The 27,990-nt window shown below is 42.4% G+C and overlaps 1 protein-coding gene across 3 annotated transcripts in view; it reads right to left on the bottom strand.

Moving 5' to 3' along the window:
• CDKL1 (cyclin dependent kinase like 1) overlaps window positions 1-27,990 on the bottom strand; it is a 51,882-nt gene that overhangs the window by 11,273 nt on the left and 12,619 nt on the right. For all 3 annotated transcript variants that reach the window (XM_070378106.1, XM_070378105.1, XM_070378108.1), the window contains exons 3-4: window positions 14,331-14,452; window positions 1,813-1,885 (exon numbers count right to left, since the gene is read on the bottom strand). In XM_070378106.1, the coding sequence (XP_070234207.1) occupies window positions 1,813-1,885; window positions 14,331-14,452 (195 nt within the window). The remainder of the gene's footprint in view (window positions 1-1,812; window positions 1,886-14,330; window positions 14,453-27,990) is intronic.

The following is a 27,990-nucleotide window of genomic DNA, read 5'->3' as shown; positions in this document are numbered from 1 at the left end:
TCAGGGGCTCTCCAGGGAGCTGTGGTATGCATTATATTTGTTCTTAGTGTCTCTGCTTTTCCCCACTAGGGCCTTTCTGCCGTCTCTCTCACTCCCCCCACTCCCCAACCCCGCTCCTAAAACCTGCTATCAGCAAACTGCTGGCCCTCACTCTCAGTGAAGAGCAGTACGTATAAGGCATCCACACTCCCTGGTGCGCACGCATTTGGACACAGATTGTAGCCTTCAGCTAGGTGGAGGCTCAGCTGGGAGAAGTGCTGCTTACTCTCATATTTCCTTCTGAGAAGGCAGCTTCAGAGGAAAAAAAGTTAGAACAGCTCGAGAAAGGCATTTCAGCCCTACCAGTGAAATTGACCCTGGACGTTGTCAGGATGACAAAATGCAGTAAACTGCCCTTGGGGCCAAAATGAAGCTCTGATATTGGAGTCTGGCTTCCTGTATGCAGGGAGTGGGCTATGTTGAAGCCAAGGGAGAAGCAGGCTACCCAGTGTCTGTGAGGTCACACCACCTGGGCAGCAGTCCACTGTACCTCCCGCCAGCCTTGCTGTGGCTGAGAGTGCTCACGAGGTTTCCACTGGCTGCTTCGTTGCAGCCCTGGCACTCCTAACTCACCTATGCAGACACGAGCAGGTGTGCATCACACTTGGGACTCCACGTAATACGTGCAACAGGCATGAGTCATCTGGGGTTCCCCTCCCCAATTTCATAGTATTTTGAGGGTACCTTATGGCAGAAAGTGAAGAGGAACTCAAAAGCCTCTTGATGAAAGTGAAAGAGAAGAGTGAAAAAGTTGGCTTAAAGCTCAACATTCAGAAAACGAAGATCATGGCGTCCGGTCCCATCACTTCATGGGAAATAGATGGGGAAACAGTGGAAACAGTGTCAGACTTTATTCTTCTGGGCTCCAAAATCACTACAGATGGTGACTGCAGCCATGAAATTAAAACACGCTTACTCCTTGGAAGGAAAGTTATGACCAACCTAGATAGCATATTCAAAAGCAGAGACATTACTTTGCCAACAAAGGTTCATCTAGTCAGTCAAGGCTATGGTTTTTCCTGTGGTCATGTATGGATGTGAGAGTTGGACTGTGAACAAGGCTGAGCACCGAAGAATTGATGCTTTTGAACTGTGGTGTTGGAGAAGACTCTTGAGAGTCCCTTGGACTGCAAGGAGATCCAACCAGTCCATTCTGAAGGAGATCAGCCCTGGGATTTCTTTGGAAGGAATGATGCTAAAGCTGAAACTCCAGTACTTTGGCCACCTCATTCGAAGAGTTGATTCATTGGAAAAGACCCTGACGCTGGGAGGGATTGGGGGCAGGAGGAGAAGGGGACAACAGAGGATGAGATGGCTGGATGGCATCACTGACTCGATGGACGTGAGTCTGAGTGAACTCCAGGAGTTGGTGATGGACAGGGAGGCCTGGTGTGCTGCGATTCATGGGGTCGCAAAGAGTCGGACACGACTGAGTGACTGATCTGATCTGATCTGATCTGATCTGAGGTGGGCTGCCGTCTATGGGGCCGCACAGAGTCGGACACGACTGAAGCGACTTAGCAGCAGCAGCAGCAGAGCAACGTGGACTCCAAGTGAGAAGGAGTCTACCTTAAATCTGGATAGTTTCTAAGCAACATAAACAAAACTACTTTCTTAAAATCATAAACATATCTTTAAAACCTGAACAAGAAGGAATAGCTTAGGTTGGCATTTTTAGCTTCTCCACAAAAGTATGATATAAACTCTGTACAAAGGTTCCACCTCCGGTAAAGGGCAGCCTTCTGATTTTTAGAGGGGGATTATGAGACTTACACTGTGTTTATGGCAAAAATTTACAGCCTGCAGTGTCTGCCAAGTTATGCTCTTCACAAGATGTTCTGGTACCCTAAAAAAAAAAAAGAAGCAACACAGATACATTCTTTAGTGTTTCGATGGAATTCAACTCAAAAAAGAAGAAAGTAAACCAAGACACACTTAAGTAGTGGAAAATCCTAGGTGACACATACTGTCATCTAACTCATGGGAGAGGGTCCAGAGTGTAGAAAACCTGTGTTAAGAACACTGCTGAATTCCAGGGATGGCAAGGTGCAGCAACACAACATCTACGCCTCCAGAAAAGGACCATGAAGCTCCAGCGGGATTTCAACAAGTACTGATGGCCACCTACCTCGAACATCTGTGACTGGGAACCTGCCTGGTGACTGGGAACCTGCCTGGTAACTGGAGTTCCATTGCTATAAGGAGCTTTTGTTGATGGCAAGCATAAAAGATGCTGCCTATTTTTTCAAGTTGCCCCAACTGATGGCCTTGACGTAGAACTCCTCTTCCACAGATGGGCCTGGGGTTTTTTCAGATTCCTGAGGAAGCACTTTTTTTTTAAGGTAATGAAGGTTTTATTGAAGGTAAAGAAGAGGTTTGCATTGCACACCACACAACAGAAGGTCAGAATAACCAACCTGTGTGTGTTTGCCCACACAGGCAGCTTGGTTCTTTGTTCACATGGCTCCTCTCTGGTAGCCGGTTGCATCCTGCTTACATCTTCCTGCCCTGTCCTCTATCACAGCATCTAAACTTTATTCCACTGTTCCTAGCACTTCCTCCCTGACTCTAGGTTTACATAACCAGGGCAACCAGTAGCCCACCAGGTCCTCTGCACAAATCAGGAAACAGCACCTCCTTTGAGTGCACTTCTTAAAAATATTTATTTTATTTTATTGGCTGCCTTGGGTATTAGTTGCAGCATACAGGATCTTTAGCTGTAGCATGTGGGATCTATTTCCCTGACCAGGGATCAAACCTGGACCCCACGCACTGGAAGCATGGAGTCTTAGCCACTGGACTGCTAGGGAAATCCCCTGAGAGTATTTTTTTTTAAATATTAGGTGATGAGTAAAATGAATGCTAGTGGTAAAGAACTCGCCTGCCAATGCCGGAGACATAAGAAACATGGGTTCGATCCCTGGGTGGGGAAGATCCTCTGGAGGAGAGCATGGCAACCCACTCCAGTTTTCCTGCCTGGAGAATCCCATGGATAGAGGAACCTAGTGGGCTACAGTCCACAGGGTCACACGACTGAAGCGACTTAGCATGCATGCAAAATGAACCACAGAGAGAGTACATTTATATTTCAGAGACTCTGGCCTACCAGTTAGACTCACTGTTTTTACAAATCAAACATTAAACAATGTTGTTGTGATCCTCAGCCAGAACTAATATGTATACTAGGGAGGAAACTCTTGAGCACTCGTGTCAAGGTGACCCAAAAAAGTCACTTCCAGCCTCTGGGAGGGGGTATGAGGCCACTGTTGTCACAGGCCAGATGTTCAGGAAATCCTTTCAGGCAGATAAGGGGATGTTGTAACAGTGGGACAATGTGGAGGAAACAAAGAGGCCACTTCCAGGAAGAAGATCTGGGACACTCCTGGGCTGAAGTAGCTTTTCTCCAATTTCTCTTCCTTATTCTAATGACACAAAGGTAGAGATGCCAGAAAAATCTCACCTGTCTAGAAAAAAAGGCCTAGAAAAACACAACTAAGACAAGGACATTTCAGGTGATATGCTTTCCCCAAGCCTCCACTTTTTGTCCAGAAAAAAAAAAAAAAAAACAGAATATATTTTGATTATGTAATAAAGTGTTCATATATGGTTATTCAGAACCAGGCATCTAGTCTCTAAGAACAGTTCCCAAAAGAAATTATGCAAAAAAAAGCATGTTAAAGTAAATTATAATAGTGTATCATTGCTGCTACTGCTAAGTCGCTTCAGTCATGTCCGACTGTGTGACAGACCCCATAGACGGCAGCCCACCATCCCTGGGATTCTCCAGGCAAGAACACTGGAGTGAGTTGCCATTTCCTTCTCCAATGTATGAAAGTGAAAAGTGAAAGTGAAGTTGCTCAGTCGTGTCCGACTCCTAGCGACCCCATGGACTGCAGCCTACCAGGCTCCTCCATCCATGGGATTTTCCAGGCAAGAGTACTGGAGTGGGGTGCCATCGCCTTCTCCGAGTGTATCATTAGTGCTCCTCTAACACTAATCACCTTATTACACAATTTTCAAACGTAAAAACTCTGTGCAAGCTACCTAGTACCATCTTGGGTCAGCTACTCACTTCACTTTCTGATTTTTCCGTGTGTTTTATCTGATCTCTAAGACCCTTTTTATATGACAATGATAGGAGTCAAGTTTTTCACTCTCGGATAAGGGAGAGACAGATGTGGAAAGAAAGAAGAATAGAATCTCTTCTGTGGCATTGGATTGGGATTGGATACACATGCATGTACAGAGGGTGCTGCCCTGGAAAGGGTGCTGATATCTGACACAGGTGCTCTAGAAAGCTTCTTGACATAGGACAATATCTGAGGTAGTGGTTAAGGTGATGAGAAGTGGCCAGATTTTTATAGGAAAAAAATCCATATTTTAAAAACAGAGTCTTCAGCATTCTCTGAGAGATTGGATATGAGATTCAGAGAAGAGTCAAGGAATGACACCAGGGTGTCAGCTTGAGTCGCTGGTTTATAGTAGGGCCCTTCCCTGGTAGCTCAGACAATAAAGAATTTGCCTGCAATGCAGTAGACCAGGGTTCAATCCCTGGTTTAGGAAGATCTCCTGGAGAAGGTAAGGGTGACCCACTCCAGTATTCTTGCCTGGAAAATCCCATGGACCAAGGAGCCTGATGGGCTACAGTCCATGGGGTTGCAAAGAGTCAGACACGACTGAGTGACTAACATACTTACTGTGGAGAACGCTAGGGGAAGAACTGATTTCAGGGAGGGAAGAGAAGTTGGATGAGATGCTTCTTAGCCTTACACGGGAAGACTCTGGGAAGCGAGTTCTGAATTCAGAAGGGAGATGTCAATTTGGGAAGCATAAGCATAGTGATGGAATTTAGAGCTCTAGGGCTGGATGAAGCCACTTAAGGGGTGAATCCAGAAAAAAGAAGAGGTCAAGCCCAGAGGCCCTCAACATGCAGAGATCAGAAAAAGGAGGGGGACACAGCAAGACTGGGGTTGGTCCTCAAGTGAAGTAAGATGACTCTCAGGAGAAGTGTTCCTGAAGCCAACTGAAAAAAGTGTTTCAAAGGACTTCTGGGTTAAGATGGTGGATAGAACACACCCATCTATTTTCACTCTCTTCTAAAATCTAACTAGAACTACACTAAAGATCAATCGAAATATAAGCCATCCTCTCACCCTCAGGCAGCTTACAGTATCTTTGGGAAGATAAAAGTACAAGACAAGACATGTTGACAGTAGATGAGAGAGACATCTGTTCCTCTGGAGCCCACTGGGCTGCAGTCCAGCTCAGCAGAGGCACTCCCTCCAGAGAGGGTGGAGTGAATCCATCTTCTACCAGTGGGAACAGGGGAAGGAGGAGTGCACCCGTGGGTCCTCCACATGGTTTTCCTCCTGCCTGCTTTGGGGACTGTTTCACCCCCAGGAACATGAAAGCTTCCCAAGAGTTTGGCTCCAAGGAGGAGTGAGGGGGTGTCATTAGAAATGTATGTGGTCTAGATTTCTGTGACTATACCACTTTTAACCAACTGAAGATAGAGATGCTTGGTCACAACAAGCAAGCAAAGCCAGATTAAGGAAGACAAGACATCCAGGAAGCAGTGAAGCCAACCCTAGAGAAATTCCAAGAGGGGATTCCAAAGATGACATCAAAGGGAAGTCCCAGGAGGACAGCTGGTCAGCAGGCTTGGAGAACAAGCCAGACAGATGGAGAATGGGGATCTAAAGGCAGGACATTATCAGGAGGGAGAAAAGGAATAGATTAACTGATATGATTATCCTGTGGAAAAGGATACTAAGAGACTATTAAAAAGAGTGGGGAAAGTTAGCAATAGGGTTAAAGAATACTAAGCAAATTTTAAAAATAAGGCAAATATTAATTTGCGGAAAAAAGTATAAAAATAAACTCCAGTATGGTAAAATGCTCAACTATAAGTAATATTTCCATAGGCATAATAATAGTAACAGTGAATTTTGAATTAATGAAATTTTAATGTAACTATTTGGGGGAAGAAGAAAGGGGAAGCAGAGGAAATAATGGTATAGGATGAGACACCACCCTTATGACAGAAAGTGAAGAGGAACTAAAAAGCCTCTTGATGAAAGTGAAAATGGAGAGTGAAAAAGTTGGCTTAAAGCTCAACATTCAGAAAATGAAGATTATGGCATCCGGTCCCATCACTTCATGGGAAATAGATGGGGAAACAGTGGAAACAGCGTCAGACTTTATTTTTCTGGGCTCCAAAATCACTGCAGATGGTGACTGCAGCCATGAAATTAAAACACGCTTACTCCTTGGAAGGAAAGTTATGACCAACCTAGATAGCATATTTAAAAGCAGAGACATTACTTTGCCAACAAAGGTTCGTCTAGTCAAGGCTATGGTTTTTCCTGTGGTCATGTATGGATGTGAGAGTTGGACGGTGAAGAAGGCTGAGCACCGAAGAATTGATGCTTTTGAACTGTGGTGTTGGAGAAGACTCTTGAGAGTCCCTTGGACTGCAAGGAGATCCAACCAGTCCATTCTGAAGATCAGCCCTGGGATTTCTTTGGAAGGAATGATGCTAAAGCTGAAACTCCAGTACTTTGGCCACCTCATGTGAAGAGTTGACTGATTGGAAAAGACTCTGATGCTGGGAGGGATTGGGGCAGGAGGAGAAGGGGACGACAGAGGATGAGATGGCTGGATGGCACCACTGACTCGATGGACGTGAGTCTGAGTGAACTCTGGGAGTTGGTAATGGACAGGGAGGCCTGGTGTGCTGCGGTTCATGGGGTCGCAAAGAGTCGAACACGACTGAGCGACTGAACTGAACTGAAAACTAAATCCTCATTTATCAGAATAGTCTGTAGATAATTAATATATCTAAAAATATATAGTCTAAAAATTAATATATCAATAACAGTATATCACTCTTTTATATATTGACATTATATTGCTAGATTTAATTCACTAGGGATTTTTGCATCTAGTTTATGAAGGATATCCATCTGTCATTTTCCTTCCTTGAAATGCCCTTGTCTAGTTCTGGTATCAGGCTATAGTGGCCTCATAATATGATTTGGAAATTGTTCCTTCCTTCTATATTTTATGAAAGAGTTTGTGTAGGATTGCTAATACTTCTTCCTTTTATGTTTGAAGGAAATCATTCATCAAATATTATAATAATAGAAACCAAAGGAGTATGACTATAAGGAAAAAAATATACATTATTGGAGATAAGATGAACTGGTTCAGTTTGACAAACCCTATGAGCCAATAATATTTTGAGAACTTTGAAAGAAAAAATAGAAAAGAATAAACATCTATTTGTAGGAAGATTTTGATAGCAGAATCATTTAGCAGACAAAACACTGAAAATGGCCTCTATTCAACAGTGGAGGAATGGTTAGATGGTAATATGAGATGTAATATCTTACGGTTAGTAATAGATCTAAAAATTATACTGCAACATATATAGAAATGCATATGAGAGAATATTAAGTGAAGAACAGATTGGGGTTCGGGAAGGGAAACAGTCATTTCATCATTGCAACATGGAGAATGGAACACTTAGTTTGGAAGGCGGCCAGTAGCCTGGCTCCTTTTTACAATGGTCTTCAGGCTTTCAGATACGGACACTAAATTTTGTCAGTGTATTAAGACAGTATCCATTACAAAGTGGCAAGTGAATATTAAACAAATTTACTAGCCTGATATATAAAACAAATTTGTTCATCCATCTTCAAATTCTGTGTGCCAGCTTATGTTCTCTTTGTAGGCAATTCCATAGAGACACTCAAGTTCTAATCAGAATGGTGTTTCGTGAGGAAAGAATTGGAATGAAAGAAGGTACACAGTTTGGTTATAGCCTTTAGGCTGAGATGGTTTAATTGTGCCCATCTCCAAATTAGAAGGGTCTTGTCCTTAGATAAAACGTATGTGATCAGCCCAGCATCCATCCTACACCTTTAAGGATGATTTGCGTATCTCTGCCCTGATGCATTATGTGTTGGTTTCACAAAATAACTCCCAGAAAGCAAGCTTCTACCTCTCCTTCCAAGTTTTGGGAAAGAATGCCTATGACCCTAATGTCCTGACAACAAAATTGAAATGAACAGAGAGAAACCTAAATAACTGCTGTGGGAAAGTGAAAAGGTCAAAGTGCATTTTAAGTATTTCTTCAGAACTAAAAGAGACAAGAGAGATGACAAAGAAAGAATATGGATCTGTTGCCAGGTTCCCAATAGAGTAACTGTCCTTTCCACCACTGCTTCTCTAATATTTGCCACATAATAAGAATTCAAACCATCAACATCCATTCAAGGTTCATTTCTACACAAGGCTACAACAAAGACAAGGATGAAAGGAAACTGGTCAAGCTCCTATAGAAATAATATGTTCTTTGAAATTTATTCTATAGGGACTTCCCTGGTAGTCAGGTGGTTAAAATTCGGTGCTCCTAACGCAGAGGGCACAGCTTCAATCCCCAGTCGGGGAACTAAGACCTCACATGCCAAAGCAATAAAAATTAAAAAAAAATTTATTCTATAGAAATATTTTTGCAAGTGATTATTTACTGTAACCTTATTATTAGAGAAAAACTAGAAACAATCTAAATATTTATCAGTGGGGGGTTGAATAAAGAAACCATGGTATGTCAGCACAATGGAATTTTATACCATATTAAAAATAAAAAAGCAGAAATCTAAGAATAGGGAGACAGCTCCCACATACACTTTAAAAATGAAGAATAGTATACAGAGTACAATCTCTTTAAGTATTTATATAGAAATGCATAAAAAATAATTAGAAAACTATTTCTCAAACTTTATTTCTACATGTTTCTGTGTTGCTTGAAACATTTTCACAACAAACAATATATCACTTTAAAAAAAAGAATGACATTGAAACATGTAAAATATCATGTAAGAAACGAGCTGCCAGTCCAGGTTCGATGCACGATACTGGATGCTTGGGGCTAGTGCACTGGGATGACCCAGAGGGATGGTATGGGGAGGGAGGAGGGAGGAGGGTTCAGGATGGGGAACACAGGTATACCTGTGGCGGATTCATTTTAATATTTGGCAAAACTAATACAATTATGTAAAGTTTAAAAATAAAATAAAATTTAAAAAATAAAATAAAATAAAAATTAAAAAAAGAGATTTTTTTTTTAGGGTTAGCTCTGGAATTGCATTGTCAGAAACCAAAAACTTGTAGTAATGCCCTTTACTCACCAGATGTTCTTTGAACAAACTAAGAGAATCAGAAGAGGATCTGGATGAAATGGAATTTGCACAGGAAAAAAATGGGTGAAGTACTGTGTCTGGCTGCACTTAAACAGGGGCAGAAAAATGTGGAGAGAACACATAAACCAATTGTTTACAAAACTTTGACAGACGACAGACCAATGGTTTATAGAATAAGTAAAAAACATATTAAGTCCTATGGAAGATAAGAAATACACTTGTTTGAGAGCAAATCTAAGCAATGTGAACACAACACAGGGAATAGTAATGGATAAAGATTTATATATTTATATATGTATACAGGACATATTCTGGCATAAACTTGACTGTTACAAGCAAGTTCTAACATTGAAGTTATATTCATTATATATATTATATTCAGTATAGCATGAATGTGAATCTTCTCCAAAATCTTTCCAGATGAGTTCAAAGTTAACAACATATTACAAGAAGATGAATTAGTATCCACTTCAGATTCACAGTAGAGAGTTCTTTGGTTCTGATTTAGCAAGAATTATTTTTAATAATTAAAACATTGCCAGAGTAATACATGGAACATGGAGAAAATAAAGAAAACAAACAAACAAAAAAGAAACAGAAAAATATCTATACAAACATCACTCAGATAATCTCTATTAAAATGTATATATTACTTTTTAAAATTTTCTACCTACATATAAATTGTATAAAAAGGAAATATATACTTTTATTATAGCACAGCTTTTTTTACCTTGCAACCACTCATGAACATTCTAATATGTAAATGTTTGTTTTATCTTGTAAGCATGTTTCTTAGCAGCACCACTGTGTTCCACTATAAAGACATACTATACTTAACCAATCCTTTATCACTGAACATTTCAGTTGTTTCCAATTTTTTTCATTAGAAACAATACTTAAAAACAGACACTTTTATAACTAAAACTTTTACACATATATTTATTTCCTGTGGTAAATTATCAGAAGCAGCATACGTGCCCAGTCGCTCAGTCACGTCCAATTCTTTGCAAACCCATGGCCTATATGTAGCCCACCAGGCTCCTCTGTCCATGGGATTCTCCAGGCAAGAACACTAGAGTGGGTTGCCATTCCCTCCTCCAGGGGATCTTCCCGACCAGGGATCATACTCGAGTCTCCTGCATTGGCAGGTGGATTCTTTACCACTGAGCTCTCTGGGAAGCCCTATCAGAAGCAGACCCATTGATTGCCAAATTGCCCTCTGTCCAACAGTGTACTGATCATTTCCTTTGACAGTATTAGGTTTAGAAAATTTTAATCAAAGTAATTATTTTTAAATGAAAAAAAAACACATTGTTTTGATTACTCTTTAAAATCATCTTGTAAGGATCAATTTATTGATTTGCTGACTCAATCACTACACAAGAGTACTGGGAATGTACCAAGTGCCAAAAATTAACCTAGAAATTACTGAGGATACACAGGTGAGGAAGATACAACTTTTGCCCTTGAATATTTTATAGTTTACTGGGCAAATATAAATAATCCTGGAAGATATAATGAATACCAGAGGAAGGAACTCTCACCTCTCCTAAAGGGGATATCATTAGGAGGTCATATTTGGACTGTATCCAAGGACAAGCAGGAGTTTGCCAGGCAGAGTAGAGAAGGTAAGGCAAACCAGGTATCCTAAAGCCTGGAATGCAAATAATTTCATGGGGTTGAAAACTGGTGGGGAGTGGGATGGACTTACAGAGTGAGACCTTGTATTGCATGCTAGGGGTTTTCACCACATCAGTAAGCTTTGCTGCTGCTGCTGCTGCTGCTAAGTTGCTTCAGTCGTGTCTGACTCTGTGCGACCCCAGAGATGGCAGCCCACCAGGCTCCCCCGTCCCTGGGATTCTCCAGGCAAGAATACTGGAGTGGGTTGCCATTTCCTTCTCCAATGCATGAAAGTGAAAAGTGAAAGTGAAGTCGCTCAGTTGTGTCTGACTCCTAGCGACCCCATGGACTGCAGCCTAACAGGCTCCTCCGTCCATGGGATTTTCCAGGCAAGAGTACTGGAGTGGGGTGCCACTGCCTTCTCCGAGTAAGCTTTGAGGAGCTACCAAGTGACTTATGCTGGGGAGTGGCATGGTCCACTTTTTATTTTAGATATCTGGCAGGTTGATCCTCCTTGAGTTTGCCTCTTTACCCCTCTGCCCGGTGATCACTATATTCCCAGGTACAAATTTCTAAAATATAAAGTGGAACATGCCACTTCCCTAAATAGTACAAAAGTTAGTCACTCAGTCGAGTCCGACTCTTTGTGACCCCATGGGCCGTATGTAGACCACCAGGCTCCTCTGTCCTTGGAATTCTCTGGGCAAGTATACTGGAGTAGGTTGCTGTTTCCTTCTCCAGGGGATCTTTCCAACCCAGGGATCGAACCCAGGTCTACCAGATTGCAGGCAGAATCTTTACAGACTGAGCCACCAGGGATGCCACTCCTACCTAGTATAATGAAAAGTTACTTTTATTTTTAAAACGCACACAAACAAAAATCCTTAAACTTCAAAGTAAATAGATAATGATCTGATTTAGAATAAATCTTAGTTTTCAGACTTGCTCATTTATTGGTGTTCCTTAAGTCAGTCTTATATTTGATAAACCATGGCACAGTGTCATTTAGAAATGAAGTTGCTTGTACTTAACCACACATGTGTCTACCAGACAGTCCCTTCTCTAACCCACCTCTATATTAAAGCATTTTCTGGAACACATATTGGAGATTTTAGCCAGCAGAGTTAAAAAGAAAAAAAATCTGCCTCCAGGACTCTCATCCCTCCTTGTCCTGTCTTTTTATTCTTCTGCTTAAACTACATGCTAAAAAAAGAACTGACTCCCAATTGCTTTCAACCTTCCACTAATCAGTTGGCAAATGACTCAATCGAACATGATTAATCAAATTCTCTGCAACAACTCCCTAGTTAGCCATGGCACAAGTAACTTATACTAGTAGGCTTAATCGAAGTGTCACTTGCAAGCTGTCAAAAGAGCAAATACCAGCACACTAAATGTTTTCTTCCTTGAACACATAATTTCTCTGTATCAGTGACTTTCTGAAGACGGGAAGTCTGTCCTCTTGGCTCTCTCTGTGTAAACTAACAAGAAAAGCCGCCTGTGCCATGGTCACTAACAAATCAAGAGCCACTTTAATCCCATCTGCCCAGAGGTCACGCTTGATCATGTATAACCACCACCACATGGCAGAGCAAGCTCTTGGCCAAGGCTTGAAAGCCTTGTTGAGTGAGCCTCAGCCTCCAGCCACTGGAGTGCGAACGAGAGTCAGGATGCAACGCCCTTCCATCACTCTGATCTCTGGTGCACTCTGCAGATTATCCCCAGCCAAAGCTGAGCTTCCAGGAATACAGCAAAAGGAGAAGATGGGATATCCTTTTCTGTTCGACTTCTGGGGAGTCTCCTTACCTTTCAAGCCAGAGACCACCTCCTCTGTGAAGTATTCTTTGATTGACCCACTTTGAATCCTATCTCCCTGGGCCTGCTAATCATTCTACCTTCTTCCTCCAGCACAGTGATAGCTTCCAGGGATAACTGCATCACTGAAGCTGAGCCAACCAGTCTTCTACTGGACCTTCTGTGCAGACGCCACTTTCTTGTAGAATTTCCTTTCTTCTAGAATGGCTACACAGGGTGATAAAAGCCTACAGCAATGCTTTCCACTACATACTTTTCCTTTCCTAACACCTTCCATCTCACAGCACACATATGCCCTCCAAAATCAACCCTGTAGGGGAGACTCACCTGAAAGGCAGAATGAAGCCAATACAGAAAGGAAGAGTTGGGAGGGAGAGGGAGAGAAAAGGAAAGAGAAAGCCCCACCTAAGGTGCTCTGCCTTAAAGACGCCCAGCTGAGAGAAGCCAAACTCCAGCTTGCATTCTGCTCACCCTCACAAGGAGCTACCTTCAGAGGAACAGATTCCCCCACACTGCGCTGGTTTTTCAAACAAAGGCTCTGTCTGCTCACCAGGACTTTCTGCTGCTGCACACAAAGGTGCTGCCTGTGCTGTTGCTGCTGCTGCTAAGTCGTGTCAGTCGTTTCCGACTCTGTGCGACCCCATAGCTGTGTGTGCTAGAAACGTGTTAAGATCAGCAGAGCCTCCAGAGTCACCTTCCCAATTACAGCCACCACCACTTCCTTTTTCACTTACACCAGTGTCAGTTAGGTTTTTGTCATTTGTAACCAAAAAAACTCTGACCAATACTGCAGACCGGATACCCGGATTGCTTCAGATAAAACACTGCTGCCCTGCAAATAGGTTCATCAGTACCATTTTGACGCAGAGATAGAGAGCAGACTTGTGGATACAGTGCGGGAAGGAGAGAGTGGGACGATTTAAGAGAGTAGCACTGAAACATACACATTACCATATGTAAAATGGATAGCTAGTTGGAAGTCAACGTAGGGAGCTCAACCTGGCTCTCTGTGACAACTGAGAAGTGTGGGATGCAGTAGGAAGGGGGAGGGAGCTTCAAGAGGGCGAGAACACATATACTGCTGTTGTTCTGTCGCTCAGTCCTGTCTGACTCTGCGACCCCACGGACTGCAACTTGCCAGACTTCCCCGTCCTTCACTACGTACATACTTCTGGTTGATTCACATTGATGTATGGCAGAAACTAACACAATGTTGCCAAGCAATTATCCTCCAATTAAGAATAAATAAGTTTTAAAAAATATTTATAAAAACACTGTTTTAGCCTTACATTTCCTATGAGCCATTGTCTTTGAAGTCTTCCTTTCAACCTCCAAGTCCTTATGCTTCCCTAGGCTGGCGTGGAATAATTGATAGCCTTCCTTTTCTTTCCTAGAGACTGATATAGCATCTATGTAGAGATAACATACCAAAGAAATCAAGTTCAACCTAATAACATGGTTGCTGCTTTCTTCATGAAAATGACTAGTTATGATCCCTTTCCCAACATTTCTGGCAACCCCTCAGCAGCAGAGTATGCTGACCAAACACTGGCTGTCCCTGCCTACCGTGAAAAAGGGTCATAGCTCATCTTCCCTCGCCAACCCTGGTGTGTTTTGTTGGGTTTTGTTTATAAAGGACTGGTCACTCACCCTCTTTGGTGTCTGTCCAGCTCATGGAGCACCGTGTGGTCACAGTACTCAAACACCAGGTGAAGCCTCCGCTTCCTCCTGAAGACTTCGATGAGGTTGACGAGATTGGGATGCTTGAGTTGCTGAAAACACAAAAAGCGAGGTGCTAGACTGGAGTTGTGAAAGACAGTTTACTGTCTTTCAACAGAAGAAAGATGTTTGTCCTTTACAAAAATTCTTGTCTTGGATTGAAGGAGGCTGTAGATGGTACAATCTTAACTTCTCTTGATGAGCTGTTTGGGCTTCCCAGGTGGCACAGTGGTAAGGAATCCACCTGCCATTGTAGGAGATGCAGAAGATGCAGGTTTGATCCCTGGGTCAGGAAGATTCCCCTGGAGAAGGAAATGGCAACCCACTCCAGCATTCTTGCCTGGGAAGTCCCATGGACAGTGGAGCCTGGTGGGTTATATAGTCCACGGGGTTGCAAAGAGTCGGACAAGACAGAGCAACTGAACACGCACGCACGTAAAAAATGATCATAACCCTGGTGGCTGGTGAAGGCAAAGAGATATGAGAAGGCTGGGAAAGGAGAATGAAAAAGAGGGGGGCAGTGGTTAGTTAACATGAACTCATCCTTAAGGCTCAGATCAAGTGTCCTTTCCTAAAGGTGTCTTTCTGATCTCCCCAGACTGGTTCAGTGTCCCCTGTAGCTCCCTGAAGTATGAATCCTTTGGAATCCTTCAAAATTACTATTTGTTCAATTGATTTTTTTTTTAATGAACTCTGTTGTCGATAGATATAATAGATACACAGAATGTAAGATTCATGATAGACATCAGGGTCTGTGTTCTCCTGTTTCCTCAAAATGTGTCATGCCCCCAGCACACAGCCTTGTACATAATAGGCATCTGATCATTATTTGTGAATGAATGAGTAAATCAGGTTTCCTAGGCTGATGAAACATTTTAAAACAGAAAAATCAGAAGACTCTCCAATCTGACATGCCTAAAGGGCTGCATCTAGAAAGAACAGGCAGGAGTGAATGTTGGTGTTGGCAGAGATAAATCTTGTACTTGGCTTTCTGGGCCCTTCTGTCTATAATCTGATTGGAAATACCTACAACTAAGCAAACTAACTACTGGTTAACGTTCTTCAGGGCTTGAAGGTCTCCAGGCAGTGATCTAAGAACAAAAAAGAGCCTGAAAAGCTTCTTAAGGCTCCAGTCTCAGAAATCAGGTGATATAACTTCTGCCTCATTCTACTGGTCACAGCAAATCATGAGACCCACCCAGACTCAGCCCACAAGAAAATATAGAACTGGCAAAAATTTTGTTCAGATTTCCCATAAGACGTTATAAAAATCTGAATGATCTTTTTGGCCAACCCAGTACCACAAGGAGAGCAGGGCCCAGGTGTCCCGGCCAAGCTCAGCTCCTGCTGACCACCCCCACTTAATTCAGCTACATGAGCACGCTCCGGTAAGACCAGCCGAAGGAGCAATCAGCCAAGCCACAGTTGTGAGAAATAAGAAATCATTCTTCTTTAAGCTACTGAGTTTTGGGGAGCTCTGTTAATACAGCACTAGATAACTCGATTGGGGAACTTTTGAAAACCAGGGATGCCCGAGCCCCACTCCCAGAGATTCTGAATTGGTCTTAGGCAAGGGCCAGCCATCTATTTTCCCCCCAAAATTGTCCAGGTGATTTAATACATAGACAGAAGTATTAATCATAGGCAAACGGATATTTCAGACATGATAAAAGGCAGGAGAAAAACTGAAGTTCTTGAACTGCACAGTATAGTATATTTGTATGGACAATGAGAAAAGAAGAACCCAGCAAGGAAAATACCAAAAAAACCACAATTATTTTCTCATTTTCTTTGTCTAACACCTCTGTCTTCAAGATGTGAACTTCCTGCCCCAGACATTACACTTGATGAAGCAAAATAAAACAGCCAAGACACTCTTAAAGCCCACTAGCCACATCTGGGCCTTTGAATAGAAGGCATTCCAAGCTATAAAGCCCCACACTTATATTCCCATATCTGGAATATGGGACACCAGGGGCTTCCCTGGTGGCTCAGATGGGAAAGAATCTGCCTGCAATGTGGGAGACCCAGGTTTAATCCCTGAGTCAGGAAGGTCCCCTGGAGAAGGGAATGGCTACTCACTCAAGTAATCTTGCCTGGAGAATTCCACGGACAGAAGAGCCTAGTAGGCTACAGTCCATAGGATTGCAAAGAATTGGACATGACTGAGCGACTAACACACACACATCTGGAAACATTTAGCCTGAACTAACAGAACAGTTAGTTCTGCTCTAAGAGGACAGAACTGACTACTGTTTCAACCAAAGAAGTGCACTGGCTCAAATGTCTCAAACAGAAAGCAATCAACCAAGTTTAAAGTGGTGGAGCGGGGGGAGGCAGTTTAGACAGCAGGCAATTAGGGGAAAGCAGAAATTCTCTTATAAGCTCTGAAAAATAATTGTCTGTAGGCCAAGACCTCAAATCTTAGATTCTTTTAATTTTCCATGTTCGATATATAGTCCTCAATTCTACTGAAACAAATACCTGGAGCTTCTCAGATGCCAAGACTGGCACCTGCAACTTGTCACATTCATACGTGCAGAAATTGCCAGGGGCACTGTTGCCTCAGGGTAAAACCCAAAGATCCTCTCCACTTGACCTCTGCTTACCTCTGCAGCCTCATCCGGAGAAGACAATAGCACCCCACTCCAGTACTCTTGCCTGGAAAATCCCATGGACAGAGGAGACTGGTGGGCTGCAGTCTATGGGGTCGCGAAGAGTCGGACACGACTGAGCGACTTCACTTTCACTTTTCACTTTCATGCATTGGAGAAGGAAATGGCAACCCACTCCAGTGTTCTTGCCTGGAGAATCCCAGGGACAGGGGAGCCTGGTGGGCTGCCATCTATGGGGTCGCACAGAATCGGACACCACTGAAGCGACTTAGCAGCAGCAGCAGCAGCAGCCTCATCTCTTATAACTCCCCCAGACTCACTGAACTTCCTCACTCTCGCTTCAGGACCTGCTCACCCAGCTGTTGCCCATCTTCCAGATGAATTTTTTTCTGTCCGGCCCCCTCGGCCCTGCTCAACAAATCTAAAAGAGTATAACTCTGGAACCATGGGTGCCGTGTAGCAGGTAGAAAGCACTGTCACAGCAGGACCCACTGAACTGCATGGACTAAATACTACATTACACCCGTCCTCCTGTTACTGCACACCTTTTGAAAAGTCAGATTCTAATAACTACACTGTAAGCTATTCTAATAACATATGGATTCTCTCCAATTTTTGAGCATTTTAAATAACGTTTTGATAAACAGCCTACTAGCTGATTGACCTTAAATTGGGCTTCCCTGGTGGTTCAGCTGGTAAAGAATCCACCTGCAGTGAGGGAGACCTGGGTTCAATCCCTGGGTTGGGAAAATCCCCTGGAGAAGGGAACGGCAATCCACTCCGGTATTCCAGCCTAGAGAATTCCATGGACTATTCAGTCCATGAGGTTGCAGAGAGTCAGATACGACTGGGTGACTTTCACTTGGACATGTTAATTAACGTCTTTAGGTTTACCATTTGTGGGAGGAGGAAGCTCAGGGGCTGCTGTGACAAAGCATATGCAGCAGTGTCAGCCCACATCATCCTCTCCAGAAAGTTTAACTGTTAATATTTTTAAATAATTTTTTATTATTTTTAATTTTCTTTTTGGTTGTGCTGGATCTTCATTGTTGCACATGGGCTTTCTGTAGTCGCGGCGTGGGGGCTAGTCTTCACTGGGGTGCTCAGCCTCTCGTTGCGGTGGCTTCTCTTGTTGCGCAGCACAGGCTCTAGACTCACGGGCTTCAGTAGATGCAGCACACACAGGCTCAGTAGTTGTGACACATGGGCTTAGTTGCTCCACGGGGATCTTCCCGGACCAGGGATCGAAACTGTGTGCCCTGCATTGGCAGGTGGATTCTTATCCAATGTGCCACCAAGGAAGTCCTGTTAATATTATTGGGAGTTCAATCTATTTCTATTTAGGCTGACTATCTCAATTCATTTTATTCAACAAGTATTTATCTTAGTGTGCATAAGGCACTCTGATAGTCCTAATGATACAGAGATAATACAGCAAGTACCAAACCTACTCTCATGAAGCTTAGAAACTAGAAGGGGAGACAGATGCTCAACAAGTAATTACAGACGTGGTAAGTGTTACCAAAAGCCAGGGAAAGGGTACCTGGCTTGAGGGTGTTGAGTGGTCCAGGGAGTGGTCCAGTGGTTCCTGAGGAAGGTGGCCATTTAGGAAGTTAGTTGGAAAGCCCCAGGAATACAACATAAATAGACATGGCCACACTGCTTTCCAAAAGGATGGAACACACTTAGACCTCCGCCAGGAGTGTGAGAGTACATTTTACCATACCTTTGAGGCATTAATAGATATTTAAGGTTTGTGACGTAGATTGCTAAATTACTTCTCAAGAGGGCTTACAATGCCTCCAGCAACACGGGAAGGTGTCACGTGATATTTAAACCACTCATCTCTCCTATTTTCTGCCGTAAGATAAGCTTTACATAGCTGTAAATAGCCAATAACTTATTTCTCAACCTATTTTCAGAAAAGTGTTCATTTAGAGAAGTCAATCACTAAAACTAAATCCCAATTAGGACTCACAAATCTTAAACTGTAAATATTTTTTGTAAATATTTTTAAATAAATTATTAACTCTCTGTAGGTTGCCAGGATTCTGGGTTGACCTGAAAACATGCTAGAGCAGCAGATATCTGGGAGACAGCTCCTGTCCTGGCTGTGTACATTTATTCAAAAAAGGTCTCCGGAGTGTCTGCTCAGCCTCAGGCGCTGTTCAGGGCACTAGGGAAACACTGGCGAAGGGGACAAGGGGCTCAAGCATTAAGCAGAGAAGTGCCACGGAGCCCTCCGTGTACAAGAATCTAGGCTGCCTTAGAGAAACTGTTCTTAGGAAGTGACTCTGAACCAGAGTCCTGGAGGGTGAGAAAGGTCTGACCAGAAAAGGGCAGGGATGGTAGAGGGATGGTGGCTTTCCAGACAGAGGGTTGGCTCTGAGCTAGGAGGGAACTTACGCCACCTAAGGAACTGCAAGATGGTGTGGTCTGCATGTCAAACACATGGAACCGATACCAGAGAGACAGGCAGAAGGCAGGTTCTCTGGGGCACTGAAGGACATGCTAAGAAATTTACGCTTCACCCTAAATGCAATGAGAAGCTACTGGAATGAATTTTAACAAGAAGTGATATGGATACCATTTGGGTCTTTGTTGCTATGTGGGCTTTTCTCTAGTTGCAGTGAGCAGGGGCTACTCTCCAGTTGCTCTGTGCAGGCTTCTCATTGCAGTGGCTTCTCTTGTTGCAAAACAAGAGCTTTAGGGTGCATGGGCATCAGTAGTTGCTGTTCCCAGGCTCTAGGGCACAGGCTCAGTAATTGTGGTGCACGAACTTAATTGCTTTGTGGTATGTGGGATCTTCCCAGATCAGGGTTTGAACCCAGGTCTCCTGCATTGACAGGCAGATTCTTCACTACTGAGCCACCAGAAATCCCACCATCTGGGTGTTTTAAATGCTCACTATGGTGGCAGGATACAGAATGGCTCAGAGGAGGCAACATGACTAGAGGAGCCTGCTAACTGAGAGCTTGGAGCAGAGAAGAGGCAGGGGAGATGGGGAGATAGGCACTGTTTGGAAACAGACTTTATTATTAGGATAGTCAGGATGTGGTGATGGGCTGGAGCTGAGGGATGGAGGAGAGAGTGATGATCAAAGGTTTGTGTAATGGGGTGGATGGTGGTGCCATGACTGAGAGAAAAAGCAGGTTTTGAAGGGAAGGACCTACAGCTTTGGCACACTGGGCTGACAGGGACTCTGAGATACCAAAGTAGAGGTGTCAGGTTGGCTGGAGTTTGAGCTGAAGATAAAAGCTGGGGCGTTAGTGTGAGTGTAAGCAAAGCCATGGTGAGAAGTGATGCCCAGAAGAATGAGTGAGAAGAGCGAGGCCCAAGGAGCCCAGCACCCAGATAAGTGGTAGATGAGGAGGAAGTGGAGAAGGGGAAAGGGAAGATGGTGCCCCAAGATAAGAGAGAAAACAGCAGAACATAACACGATGGAGATACGGTGATAAGAGTACACTTACTCCACGAAGATGCTGCTGCTGAAAAGTCAAGCTGGGGAGAAGGGGTTCGTGTGACCTCACTGGAAGCAGCAGTGAGACCAGGAGCCAGATGTCATGAATTTAGCATCCCCAAACCATCTTTCTCCTTTCTCTTATTGACTCCCCTGACCCTAGGGGCTGAACTCAGAGGAGCACCTGTGGTTCTGAATCCAGTTTGCAACTGGTCGCCTAGAGGTCTTGACCAGAGCTCCAACATTGTGAATGTTTGCATTGACGAAAGTCTGGATGTTTCTACCTCAAAGCTGAATGGGCTGTTTAGGGGCATTGGGAGGAATTAGATGAGAAGAATCAAGCAGCAATCTGGATGGACCGTCACAGGTTTACTCAACGTGTTTATTATACAAGAAGTCTTAATGGAATAGACTAAATTACCATACATACTATGAAGATGTAGTTCAGGGCTCTTCTAATTAAAATTCCTTCCTGTTTATGAGTATGTGAAGCCAAAGCCCCAGCCCTGGCCTCATTCCTCAGCACTCTGATTCGTGCTGGCCCAATCCTGAGGATCTCAGTGCCTCATCCCACGTCAGTCACCATCCTTCAGTTCTTCTATATCTAGAAGCCTGGGTTGGCTCACACTCAGATTTAGTTTCTCTTATATAAAAGTTTCTGCCTTTGCTGCTGCTATTTTATTTTGGTCTCTCTTCTTTTTATTTTCTCTGCATTTTGAAATATTCCTATTATGCTGCAAAGTGAAGCGTTTTTCTCTGACTTTAAAAAAGAACTGTGTTTTATCCGCTGGATTTAACCTGAGCCCTTGTCATAAGCTCAGGCTTTTCTACACCTTCTAAAGTCAAATGTTTGGCCTTAGCATTCTGAAGGATTTTTGACCTGGTTGCCAACCTTTCAGATCAGGAAATGTTGCTTTAAAGCCTTGGTTACCAAAATTCTCTTGAAAACGCTGGTGATGTATGCCGAGCCTGCAGTCTCTGGCATCAGTGGATTGGGGCCGAGAAGCAGCTGTCCACGTTAGATAAGCCCTGGATACCCGAGTTTATCACAGTCCCTACTACTCCCTGACACGAAGGACCTTTAACATCACTCTTTCATTATTAATTTTCTTAAAAGTGAGATATTTAAATGCCCAAGTTTCTATCAAAAGTGGGGAAATGTATAAGCGATAGAAATAACTGCATATTTTAAGGCAAATAAAAGATTTGTTTATGAAAGCAAATCATTTCTCCCCTACCTGCCTGGCCCCTGCAGATACTGGGTTTGGAACCTCTGTCCTATGAACTCCTCAGCACTCACATGTTCTGGATTGGTCAGTATACAGACCACTACATCCATGGTCTCTTCTATCCCCTGGTCTCTGTTCTTTGTGGGGGAGAATGGGGGGATATTTATCCTGTCTGTGCTTTAGAGAAAAGAAACAGGCTATTTTTTCAATGATCATATCCTGTTTTCCTTCCAAAAACATTCTTCTTTTCCCACAAATTTGTGGTAAATAACAAAAGAACAAGGATTAAAATTTAGAAAGTGAGAGCTGTCTTGGTAAAATGTTTTTCACAAGCCTCTGCAATTTTTGAACTTGACTCTTAGTCACAGATACATAGATCCTGTTGCAGGAATTTTTCATCAGTTAATATTCACCCAGAATGGAAAAAAGTGATGTCCCCCTCTTTATAATAATTCATCCTGGGTACATCCCAAGGATTCCCAGGTCAGCATATGATAATACTCTCAAGGGCTTGAGACCCAGCAAGGTTTGTGGTGGTGTTCAGTCACCCAGTCATGTCTGACTCTGTATGACCCCAAGGACTTTAGCCTGCCAGGATCTTCTGTCCATGGGATTTCCCAGGCAAGAATACTGCAGTTACCATTTCCTTCTCCAGGGGATCTTCCTGACCCAGGGATCAAAACTGCGTCTTCTGCATTGGCAGATAGATTCTTTACCACTGGGAAGCCCCACTTTATAGTAGCCTCGTATAACTGATAGAATTTCTTCAAAGTAGCCTAGCCTATATACTAATGAATGAACCATTATAAAATGTTTATCGCATACAGTATTATAGTCATATTCATAACACAGTATTGGAAACATTGTTACATTTTTTTAAAATTCACTTACCTGAGATGATAGACTGATATTCAGTTTCTCCCTTTATAAGAGAGGGAGAGAGATATATACTGTACATAACATGATCTTTTGAAAGCAAAGTTATAAAGCTGTGAGAACTAACACATAATTTTATATTAAGTGTCACCTACCTTATCATGCTTATGTAAGGATAGACTAATATTTATGTATATTTTATATATTCATGACACATGTAACTTTTCCATAATTGTTTTTGATTATTTCTAGGTTACACAGGTCATCTGTGAGTTACTTCAACTGTTGCAAACCTCCAAAATTTTTTCTAACATATGTATTGAAAAAATTCACATGTAAGTGACTACAAACTTACACATGGAACATGCAGTTCAAACCCATGTTGTTCAAGGGTCAACTGTGTTAAGTGTAAAAAAGAAATGATTGGATAGTATATATTTGTGTCTGTGTTTTAGAGGGAAACACATGCCCTTACATGAACACAGGCATCCTTTGGAGAGACCGCCATTGTTCAGGGGATAAGAATGGAGACTGAGGGATAAGGCAGGTTTCTTTTCCACTGCACGTTCTTCTGCACCTTCCATCTTGTTTTCTTACATAAGCATACTTACTTATGTAAACATGATTTTTACTTTACCGTAAAAAATAGTTTTAAAAGATTTGCATAAGTCTCTTCACTATATTGTAAAACCAAGATAAATATTTTGAAGTTAGTTTCAGAGAGCTAGTTAATACATCAGCTTTGTGGTGGGGGGAGCTATTTTCATGATTTTAAAAGCTATTTAATTATCACCACCATCTCTGACCTAGAGGAAAATATTCCACACCCCTCACAGTGCTGTTGAGGAATTGTTCTTTAACACTTTTGGTAAAGGAAAGCTGCCTTGATCCCACATTTCCTTTAAATGCCCAGAGACACATGGTAGATACCCTGGCTAACACCTTAGTTTTGGGGACAGCTAGAGAAGGGGCCCCAGTGGCTCAGGCAGTAGAGAATCTGCCTTCAATGCAGGAGGCCTGGGTTCGATCCCTGGGTCTAGAAGATCTCCTGGAGAAGGGCACGGCAACTCACTCCCGTATTCTTGCCTAGAGAATTCCATGGACTGAGAAGCTTGGCAGATTACAGTCCATGGGGTCACAAAGAGGCAGACACAACTGAGAGACTAACACTTTCAGAGAAGGAATGGGTGTGACATGTGGGGGAGGAGGGAGAACTAAAAAAGCTGGAATCAGAGGTGGAAAGGTGAAGTTAATTTACATTAGGTCTGCCGTAGACAGCATGGATGGTCAGAATGCGCCAGGTAGGTCCTCTGGCCAGAGACCTGGGCTGAGATCTCTTCTGCCTTCCTCTCAAGACCCATCACAGGCAGGCTAAGGATGAGCACAGCAGATGCTCAGTTTGTTTTACTGGTTAATGAAGTTTTTGAAAAGTACTAGGAAAGAAGCAATAGCACCAATGTGATCAAAATGAGAATGAACCATGACACAGCCAAAAATTCATGCAGTAGCTCAGTTGGTAAGGATTCCACCTGCAATGCAGGAGACCCTGGTTCGATTCCTGGGTTGGGAAGGTCCACTGGGGAAGCGAGAGGCTACCCACTCCAGTATTCTTGGGCTTCCCTAGTGGTTCATCTGGTAAAGAATCCACCTGCAATGCAGGAGACCTAGGTTGGACTCTTGGGTCGGGAAGATCCCCTGGAGAAGGGAAAGGCTACCCAATCCAGTGTTCTGGCCTGGAAAATTCCATGGACTATACAGTCCATGGGGTCACAAAGAGTCAGACATGACTGAGCAACTTTCAGTGTACTGATAGTTATAAAACAAATTATTTGTTAGGTTTTTATATAAAGTTGATAGCATAATTCATTTAAAAAATTCACCTTTCACTCTTCTAACAAAAAGGGAAATGGAATTCAGAGATTTTCTATCAGGCAATTTTACTCCAAAGCATTTTTACCACAGTGTGGTTAAAGTTAATAAGTAATAAAGAAGATTAATGATTAGCATGGAAATATGCCTGTTGAAAGCAAATTTGTGGTCTAAAACATCACTTCTGCCAAATAAAAAGGTGAGTTAAAACATTAAAAAAATTTAATGTGAAAGACACAAAGCTGGTCATTAAAAAAATTTTCATTCCATACAAAAAGTTCTACTTTCTAGAGTGGTTTGAATGTTTGATAACTATATATAACACAGTTGTCTACCTATAAACTTTTTTTTTTGGCTGGAAATAAAAAACAAGTGGCAAAAAAGCAATAGTATAATTATATTTCTTATCAATGTGCTTTATAAAATCATTTATTCAGCCTCCTTCTCCTGCTCTATGATATTTTCTAGAGTAAGGTGCGTGGCAGGGTATGTTTAAAAGCATTTAGAGTGCCGACAGATGGTGGCATGTGCTTAATCTCCTTGCAAATTGGGTATTTTTAAAAGGTAAGGAGTCTGTTTGTTGATGTCTGCTTCTTTGTTCTTGAAGTACAACCATGGCAGCTTTATCGCTTAGGAATTCACTACACAGCAGGAACACGATCTTTCTAGACAAACACACGGTGAGCTAAGCCAAAAAAATCTTCTAATAAACAAACAGAAGAGTCTGTTACTATTTGCATTTAGTATGTTATCTTGTAAAAATAAAATCAAACAGGTCTCCACTTGTTGAATAAATAGGGAGAGAGGACGACAAGGGGGTTTGTTTGGTTTCTATCATTGTGGGCCAGGGAATGCTCCCCTTTGTCCTCCATGCTACTGACGACCAGTCTCTACAAAGTCCCAACACCTACATACATTAGCAATGAACCTCGAGGGTCAGATCTGCCCGTCTCCAGTATGAACATCTACAAAAAATGAAAGCTGTATAATTAGAAGGCTCCAAACTGAGCCTATATGCCAAATACTGTCTGTAGATGTGTTTTCTTTGGCCAGACTGCTGTTAAAAAAACTTTTTTTAAAATTATTTGTCACTGCTTTAAAGTCAGATTTCACTCTCACTTAAAGATATGAGGACTCCTTGGAGAAATAGCCGATTCTAGAGCTGGGGGAGGTGAGCCTGGAACATTTCGTTGTGCCCCACACTAAAGACACATACAAGGATTGATGGGCATCTGTAAGACTGAGGAGCAGGCTCCAAGGATCCCCAAGTAGCCAAAAGTGTGACAATTGGGTATTTGAGACTCAAAAAGAATGACAGTGATGGTTTATAACATGTTGAATTTTTTAAAAATCCAGAATCCACAGTGATATTAAAAACTGTGTGTACTGGGGTGTAGGAGTGTGGGTGAAAAGAGCATTTTTTTAAAGAAAAATTATAACTAATGAATATAGCAAGAATTGTTGAGAACCACCATTTTACAATAACTCTCACTGTAATTGATTTAGGTAAGGAACTTTGGCCACCTCATGCGAAGAGTTGACTCATTGGAAAAGACTCTGATGCTGGGAAGGATTGGGGGCAAGAGGAGAAGGGGACGACAGAGAATGAGATGGCTGGATGGCATCACTGACTCGATGGACGTGAGTCTGAGTGAACTCTGGGAGTTGGTGATAGACAGGGAGGCCTGGCGTGCTGCGGTTCATGGGGTCGCAAAGAGTCAGACATGACTGAGCGACTGATCTGATCTGATCTGATCTGAAGGAACTTTGGGTGACAGTTCTTGGGGAATAAGGCAGTCACACTGTTTCAAAGAATCAGCCCACAGATTACTTACTAATTATAAAGGGGAAAAGTGTTTCTTTACAATTGAGGAATATGACAGACCCATCTTAATCAAGAGATTAAAACTGAGAGCACCAGTTACAGGACAAAATGATATTATGCATTTCCTGATTAGAAACAGTGTGATGGAACAGCCTTAAACATGCTGAAATCATTTACCCTGAATCAAATCACATGGAAACAGTCAGACTTGTGTGGAGGCACATCTGCCAAAATGACTGACGTGGACTCTTCCCAAATGTCAATACCATGAAAGACTGAAAAAAGAATTTAAAAGTTAGAGAACTGTTGGATAGCCGCACGTAAAGCAATGAAGTTAGAACACACCCTCTCACCATACACAAAACTCAAAAGTTGCTTAAAGACTTACACATAAGATGTGACATCATAAAACTCTTAGAAGAGAACATAGGGAAAAGATTCTCTAAAATAAATCGTACCAGTGTTTTCTTAGGTCAGTGTTTCCCCCAGACCAAGGCAATAGAAATAAAAAAAAAATAAACAAATGGGACCTAATCAAACTTACATGGTTTTGCACAGCAAGAGAAACCATAAACAAAATGAAAAGACAACCAACAGAATGGGAGAAAATAATTGCAAATGATGTGACCAACAAAGGATTAATTTCCAAAATATACAAATAACTCATACAACTAAACAATGAGAAACAAACAACCCAATTGAAAAATGGGCAGAAGACCTATTTCTCCAAAGAAGAAATACAGATGGCCAACAAGCATGTGAAAAGATGCTTAGCATTGCTAATTATAAAGACATGCAAATCAAAACTACAATTAGGTACCACCTGATACCAGTCAGAATGGTCATCACTGAAAAGTCTACAAATAACAAATGCTGAAGAGCATGTGGAGAAAAGGGAACTCTCCTACACTGTTACAGGAGATGCAAGTTGGTGCAGCCACTGTGGAAGACAGGATGGAGGTTCCACAGAAAACTAAAAATAGAATTACCGTATGATCCAGCAAGCCCCCTTCTGGACATATACCTGGACAAAACTATTAATATCATTCAAAAAGATATTTCACCCCTATGTTCACAGCAACACTATCCACAATAGCCAAGATGTGTGTGTGTGTTAGTTGTTCAGTTGTGTCCTACTCTTTGCAACCCCATGGACTGTAGCCTTCCAGGCTCCTCTGTCCATGGGATTCTCCAGGCAAGAACACTGGGGTTGGTTGCCATTTCCTTCTCCAGGGGATCTTCCTGACCCAAGAATCAAACCCAGGTCTCCTCATTGCAGTCCGATTCTTTACTCTCTGAGCCACCAGGGACGCCTAGCCAAGACATGGAAACAACCTAAATGTGTATCCATTGATGGACAAATGCATAAAGGAAATGTGGTACATATGTACAATGGAATACTACTTATAAAAAAAAATAAAATAATGCCATTTGCAGCAAAACGGATGCAACTAGAGATGATCACATTGTAGAAAGAGAAAGACAAATTCCACTCATATGTGGAATCTAAAATATGACACAAATGAACATATCTACGAAACGGAAACAGAATCACAGACATAGAGAGCAGACTTGTGGTTACCAAGGGGCAGGGTATTGGGGGAGGAGTGGGGCAGGATTGGGGTTAGCAGATGTAAGTTTTTGTGTACAGAATGGATAAACAACAAGGTCCTAATGTATAGCACAGAGAACTATATTCAACATCCTATGATAAACC

Source organism: Bos mutus, chromosome 10 (genome assembly GCF_027580195.1).
Source record: "Bos mutus isolate GX-2022 chromosome 10, NWIPB_WYAK_1.1, whole genome shotgun sequence".
NCBI classification, from domain to species: Eukaryota; Metazoa; Chordata; class Mammalia; order Artiodactyla; family Bovidae; genus Bos; species Bos mutus.
Note: the sequence above shows the minus strand (reverse complement) of the source record. Positions and strands in the feature narration are given on the sequence as shown.